The sequence below is a fragment of the Palaemon carinicauda genome, chromosome 4, assembly GCF_036898095.1.
Source record: "Palaemon carinicauda isolate YSFRI2023 chromosome 4, ASM3689809v2, whole genome shotgun sequence".
Taxonomy (NCBI): Eukaryota; Metazoa; Arthropoda; class Malacostraca; order Decapoda; family Palaemonidae; genus Palaemon; species Palaemon carinicauda.
This window is the reverse complement of record NC_090728.1, coordinates 38,928,006-38,935,421: the sequence shown is the minus strand read 5'-3', so window position 1 is coordinate 38,935,421 and position 7,416 is coordinate 38,928,006. Positions and strand designations below refer to the sequence as shown.

The 7,416-nt window shown below is 36.4% G+C and overlaps 1 protein-coding gene across 1 annotated transcript in view; it reads left to right on the top strand.

Annotated features, from left to right (window-relative positions):
* The first annotated feature begins 239 nt into the window (after positions 1 to 239).
* Positions 240 to 7,416, top strand: part of LOC137639378 (uncharacterized) — a 24,680-nt gene continuing 17,503 nt past the window's right edge. Inside the window, exon 1 of the mRNA XM_068371654.1 lies at positions 240 to 1,402. Coding sequence (XP_068227755.1) covers positions 240 to 1,402 — 1,163 coding nt within the window. The remainder of the gene's footprint in view (positions 1,403 to 7,416) is intronic.

Genomic DNA, 7,416 nt, shown 5'->3' with positions numbered 1-7,416 from the left:
ATATCATGACGAACAGTGAACTTACCCATTAACAAATCTATGGGTGTGAGAAGCTTTCTCATCTGCAGTAGTCTATGCTTTTGAAACTAATCTTCGTTATCCACCAGTTCTTCACATATGAGGTAAATCAACCTGGGGGGCAAGCCTGCCTTGCTAGATGCCGGTCCCAAGCTCGGATAAATAGGGAGGTTTGACGTCAGGAAGGGCATCTGGTGAAAATCCCTGCCAAAACCCATGAAATGGAAGCCGTTATAAATAAACTGATGACCGCTAGGGCGTACCCCGTAGGCAACGCGCAGATACATCGCCCTAACTCTGCGAGAAATAGGCAAGGGCTACTGCAAAGTGGGCGACTGCAGTTAAAGAAGCGAGCCCCAAAATCTATTAGAATTGGCACTTTGAACGTTGGAACCATGACAGGACGTGGAAGAGAAGTTGTCGATATGATGGAGAGGAGGAAAGTACAGATTTTGTGTGTGCAGGAGACAAGATGGAAGGGAAATAAAGCCAAAGAGATTGGAGCAGGGTATAAACTTTTTTTTTATAGTGGATGCACAGAGCGAGGAAGGAATGGAGTTGGAATCATACTAACTGGAAAGCTCAAGAGTTGTGTTTTGGAGGTAAAAAGACTAAATGATAGAATAATGCGTATGAAACTAGAATGGGATGGAGAAATACTAAATGTTATCAGTGTGTATGCATCTCAGACAGGTTGTCCAGAGGAGGAAAAAGACGATTTTTGGAGACAGCTGGATCAGGAAATGATTAACGTACCAAATGAAGAACTGTTAATGATAGGAGGGGACCTAAATTGTCATGTAGGGAGAAATAGCCAGGGCCGGGAAAGAATACATAGAGGATGGGCTTTGGGAGATCGGAATCAAGATGGTGAAAGGGTTATGGACTTTGCTGTAGCGTTTGATATGGCAGTATTCAACGCTTTCTTCGAAAAACAGCCAAAATATCTCACAACGTATAAAAGTTGTGAGCAAGAATCCCAAATTGATTTTGTATTAGGTAGAAGGGTATATCTAAAAGAGATAAGAAACTGTAAAATATTCCCAGGAGATGCTGTAACTCCCCAGCATAGACTCTTGACAGTAGACTGGGATAAGAAGAGAACAATAAGAGGTAGGCAAGAGATGATTCCAAAGATAAGATGGTGGAAGCTGAAAGAACCAGAATATAGGGATACATTCATAGAGAGGATTTTAGTCGAGCTTGGCACCTGGGATTATGAGGATGTGGATGAGTGGAGGGAATGGAACAGCAGTATTCTGAAAAGAGTTGGCAGAGAAGTTTTAGGGATGTCAACTGGAAAAGGGCCAAGAGACAAAGAAACTTGGCGGTGCAGTAATTATGTACAAGAAAAAATCAGGATCAAGAAAAATGCAAAGAAAAGGTATGATGAAACAGGCACTGAAGAAGATAAGGAGAGAAGTAGATTAGCAAAGAAAGAAGCAAAAGTGGCGGTGGCACAGTCAAAACAGCAAGCATTGGATAATGTATATGAAGATTTGGACACAAAGGATGGTCAAAAGAAGATTTACAGGATTGCTAAAGGAAGAAATAAAGCGACCAAAGATATTACCCACATTAAGGAGATAAAGAATGAGGATGGAGTGGTAATGTGTAGCTCAAGTGATATAAAAGGAAGGTGGAAGCAGTATTTGAAAGATTGCTAAATGAAGAAAATCCGAGATCTATAATGCAGATGGAAATGCAAATTTAGGAATGGTAAGAGATATAGATGGAGAAGAAATTAAGGTTGCCCTCAGCAAGATGAAAAAGGGAAAAGCTACGGGACCTGATGAGATCCCAGTGGAAGTCTGGAGATGCTTGGGGGAATTTGGAGTGGATATGCTGTGGGATCTGATGAAAAAGATACACCGGAAAGAAAAGATGCCCAGAATGTGGAGGAATACCTTTTTAATGCCCATATTCAAAGAAAATGGGTATGTACAAAATTGTAATAATTATAGAGCAATCAAACTCCTCCCACATACAATGAAGCTTTGGGAAAGGATTTTAGAGCGTAGGATCAGGGAAGAGACCAAGATTGGAGAAGAACAGTTTGGATTTATTCCAGGCAGAAGCACGACGGATGCAATGTTTGCACTAAGGCAGTGGATGTAAAAATATAGAGAAGGCCAAAATGAATTACATATAGTATTTATTGACTTAGAGAAGGCTTGTGATAGAGTTCCATGGAACATCAGAGAAATATGTCAGACTAATTAGAGATGCGTATGAAGCAATCATCGGTATGAAGTGAGTTGAAAGCTTCCTATTAGGTCAAGGATATCCTCATCGAAATTGTCTGCTACTATTTTCACTAACCCGTCCTTGGCACTGATGATGCCCTGAAGGCCGATATCTGCACAAGCAGCTCTAGCAGCAGAATTTTTTAGTCTTTTGCATTCAATCATAGCTACCTGTCACTGCGTAATCATGCACGTGATTGAGGAGTTTCTTGGAATCTCTCAACAAAACTCCTAGAGCAATTTGCAGGTCAGTAGAATGCTTTCTTATTATACTGGTTACAATGTCACCCATCATTACTCCAGGCAGGGATTTATCAAATGTTGGGCATATGATTTTTAACAATGCCTGCAAGGTACTAAATGTTGAAGAAGATGCACTCTTTTTATCAATATGCATACTGTATGTTGATCTATGCTACGCTAATTTAAATGGACATATCTTGTATTTTTCTAGATGCGGCCTCCATCTTGGCTGCCATCTTGATTATTTCAACTTGCCCTAGGGTGTGAGGACTACACCCTCCTTGAATCGATAGTATGAACTATGGAATTACTCAATATGAAGAGTAAAAAAACAACTATATCCGAAAATGTCCGGGTTGTCCCTAGAGGCTTCCGGAATATAACTTTTACAAAGCGGTACCTCACGTCCTCTGACGTTGACACTCACTGTCATCATACCATATTTATCCTTCTCCAGGAAAAAATAGACCCATAGACGATATAAGTGAGTTTTTTTTTACACTAATGAGGAAGCACCTTTGTACATCAATTCCTTTATATTCCCATCCAATCAAATGATTCATCTTGTTTTTTTTCTTTACCGTCACATTCTTTCTGGCGTTTTTTCTTTATTTCTTATTTATCTTAGTAGACACCAATGCTGTAATCATGTATTCGTTTACTAAACCTTTCTGCTAATATATATATAATTTTCTTTTTAGTTTATTAGATGATTTAAATATTGAACATAAAATATAAACACATATATCCAGATATATCAATATATCGTTAATCTATAAAACACTTTCCGCTTTGATCTTAACATTTCTAATAAGAAAAATATGTTCAGTGTGAAAATATATAGATAATGAAAAAATGAATGCTGTGTAGAGTGAAACAGTTAATACACCTAATGAACTTGGGTAAAGAGAATATAGAGACTCTCTCTCTCTCTCTCTCTCTCTCTCTCTCTCTCTCTCTCTCTCTCTCTCTCTCTCTCTCTCTCTCTAGTATGGACCCCAGTAGCCAATTAATACCTAATTGGACATTAAATTCAATATCCTCTCACATATATGTGACGTCAGCATGAACAGTGTAACTCAATTACGGAGTAAGTAGTATTACCCTTTTTTAGTGGAACGAATATTTCTAGATATCGTCGATAATCCTTTCATTTTAGTCTTGAATATAAATATTTGGATGTAGGTAAAGTAAATATTCAAAGTTATTAATATTTCTGAGATCACTGTGTTCCGTATTCCGATTCATTATTAAACAATTTAATAAATTGCTTGTATTCTTAGTAATGTTATTCGGATCCCAAATTTTTATTTCTGTGTAATTCTGAAAGCAGAAAAATAACTTTGTTAAACGAAATTTCACGAAAGTATTTCAAAACTTTGAAAAGTATATGTTAGTGTAGGGGATATCATTGATTCTCCTACCCAAAATCCACCTTCCCTTACTGACCATAAACCCCTGGTGTTTAGCAATGTAATGAATTTATACCATAGAAAAGAAAATATTTAAGTTACTGCCTTCTGTGTGACATTTTTGTCATGTTTACGAGCGTATAATCAGACTTATCATTTTCCATCCCTTCTTTTATCATTGTGATATTGTTCTCTTATTTCATCCTTCGAAGTAAATATTTAGTTGCCAACCAAATAAGTGACGTTTCGCTGGTGTTACTTATCCTTCGTATGAAAATATAAGAATACTTAGGAGCCTGTAAAAAGTATGAATGTATGAATATCTCTCTCTCTCTCTCTCTCTTTCTCTCTCTCTCTCTCTCTCTCTCTCTCTCTCTCTCTCTCTCTCTCTCTCTCTCTCTCTCTCTCTCTCTCTCTCTCAATGATACATTTTTAATACAGCGACTAGTGATTTTTGCCTTTGAGACACCTAACTTGGTTTTAATTTGTTTAGGGATTTCTCACTCACCTCTTAAATTGAATTTTACTAGAAGGTAATGAATTCTTTCAGAAAAAAACAGAATTAGACATTTTTTAGACAGGAGTCTCTGTTGACATTGAATCTCAATCAATACAATTTTCATAAAGGAAAATTTTTACTGATTACTAAATATATTTCAAAACGTATCTGTGTTACCTAAGTAAAAGCTAGTCAATTTGTCTTGTCACTATAAAAATAATTTGTTTAATTGAGAGAGAGAGAGAGAGAGAGAGAGAGAGAGAGAGAGAGAGAGAGAGAGAGAGAGAGAGATGACATCCAAATAATTGGCTTGGCCTGTCCTTCATCGTCATTCGATAGCTAATTTACTTTGGATCGCCTTTATCATTTACCTCCAATTAATCTTTCATTGAATTTAATTGGACTGATCATAATTTTTATAGAATCTCATTAGCGAAAAAAAAATTATATATGATTTTTTCTATTGCTTTATTTATTTATTTTTGTCACTTAGCGTTCAAGAAAAATAGCTGCTTCACAGAAAACAGACCATTTAAAGCCATTACTAATTAGTTATGATTTAGTACCGGGTATCTTTAAAGAGGTCATAAGTTTGTAACTCGTAACATAGCGTTGACAAAACCTTGTTAGCATGCCTTAGTAAATTATACCACCTAATTACTAATTCTCTGGATAATGTGGAATTTGTTTTCCGTATCTTACCAAACTAAAAGAAAAAAGGTAAATCGATAGTATTTTTTTTCTATCTACATGTATATGCTATGAAGTATGGTGTACTTAATTTTGACTTTTGATTTATATGTACTTTATTATTATGGGTATACGTCAATTAGCCACCGACAATTCGTCGCCAACATTTCGCCCCCAATAATTGCCCGACGGTAACAATTAGCCACATATGAAAGCTCGCCACCAAATAATGGTTTACAATTAAGAATGAAAAGAATCATGAAAAAAAAAAAGACTTTAGAGAGTCATGTTTATTTATTTATTTTTTTTTATTTTTTTTTTTTGATAAAGTCGTGCAGAACGTTTTTCTTTTATATATAATTTCATTAAATATGAAAATGATGTGCTTTTCATCGTCAATATTCAATACAACTCTCGTTATCATATCCATAAACAATTTTCTTGAATTCCTTTGTCCATTTCTTGGTACTGTTTTTAACTTAGTGGCAGGTTCATGTCCTGCCATTAGATGCTCCATATACAAATCTCTTTTTTGTACTTTATTTAGTGCTTCAATAAACTTCCAGTATTGGACGATGGCTTCTTAGTACGTAAAAACAGATTAGTTTGATTTTTGTCATTCAGTGTTTCATGAACATTCCATAAATCGTGAGGGAATAAACGGTTCCTTTTGTTGCCTCCACGTAATTACACCCAAACCAAGTTCGTATAGTTTCTAGTTCTGAGGGCAAATCATTTGTTGAGGCTTCAATGTGAGAATCAAGGTCAGCGCGTGATACAAAGACCAGAGCAGTTATCATTTTTGCTTATGGCAAATTCAGGATCGGTATTGTATTGTCATCGAAGCCCACTTGATGCTAGATGTCTTTACATGCTCTGCACTAGATGAAAAAAAGCACCCTTTGACTGTAGCTTCTGGGAAAGAGTCTCTTACTGCATTGATCACGGCTTGCTCAAAATCATAATGCATTTAATGGGAATTTACGTTGGCCCGAAAGACATAAGCATTTCAAACATTTTCACATACGTAGCACGCTCCTTATTTGGCAGAAGTGCATAACAAAAAGGATGTATTCCACTATGCTTTTTAGCTAGTATGTAGAATGTTCGATGAAACAATTGTGGTACTATATTAAAAGAGCCATTCATAAACTAACTGGGAGATACAAGATGCTGCAACCAGAACTCTCTGCCAAAGATGAAAGTCATCCTTCTCCCTTGTCCACTATCCTTTAACAGAAATTCTCTTCTCTCCCACCTATAGGCTCGTACACTTTGTATATATTTGGGATAATTAAATGCTCAAGGTCTGTTGGACATGGTGGAGTGGCACTGATCTTTATTTTTCGTCTTATTGACCTCTTGATACTACTTGCAAGGTGCATGGATGCTTGTACTAACTGAGATATATAAGAAATACATTCATTTATCACAACACTTAGTGGTTCCATGGAAATTACCGCTCGGTGTATTAAAGATGATTTAAAATTATTATTATTATTATTATTATTATTATTATTATTATTATTATTATTATCATTAGCTGAGCTTTAACGCTAGTTAGAAAAGGAAAATGCTATAAGCCCCAGGGCTCCAACAAGGAAAAATAGCCCAGTGAGGAAAGAAAACAAGGAAATAACTACGAGAAGTAATGAACAATCAAAATAAAATATTTTAAGAGCAGTAACATTAAAATACATCTTTGATTATATAAACTATAAAAAACTTAAAAAAACCTAGAGGAAGAGAAATAAGGTAGAATTGTGGAGGCCGATGTGGTAACGTACGTGACGGGTGAATGCCACACTGGGGTTCGGGTCTGGCTCAAACTCAATAGTGTTTTTGGTCGTTAAAACCTCACCATCTTTTTGAGTTAAGGGTGGGGATTTGGGGGAGCCTATAGATCTATCTGCCGAGGTATCAACAGCCATTGTCTGGCTCTACTTAGTCCTAGCTTTGGTGGAGATGGGCTTTGACGCTGATCATATGTATATATGTTTAGTCTATAGGGCATTGGCTTGCTTGCTAGAGCAGTGTCACTGTCCCTTGCCTCTGCCATTCATGAGTAGCCTTTAAACCTTAAAGCCTTTAATAGTTTACCCTCAAGCAAGAGACCTCTACCCCAAGATAGTGAGTGGAAGACCATAGTACATAGGCTATAGCAATAACCAAGAATAAAGAACAATGTTTTAATTTTCTAGTGTCCTTCTTTTTAGAAGAGCTGCTTACCTTAGCTAAAGAGTCTCTTCTACCCTTAACAAGAGTAAAGTTTAGCCACTGAACAATTACAGTTCAAAGTAGTTAATAC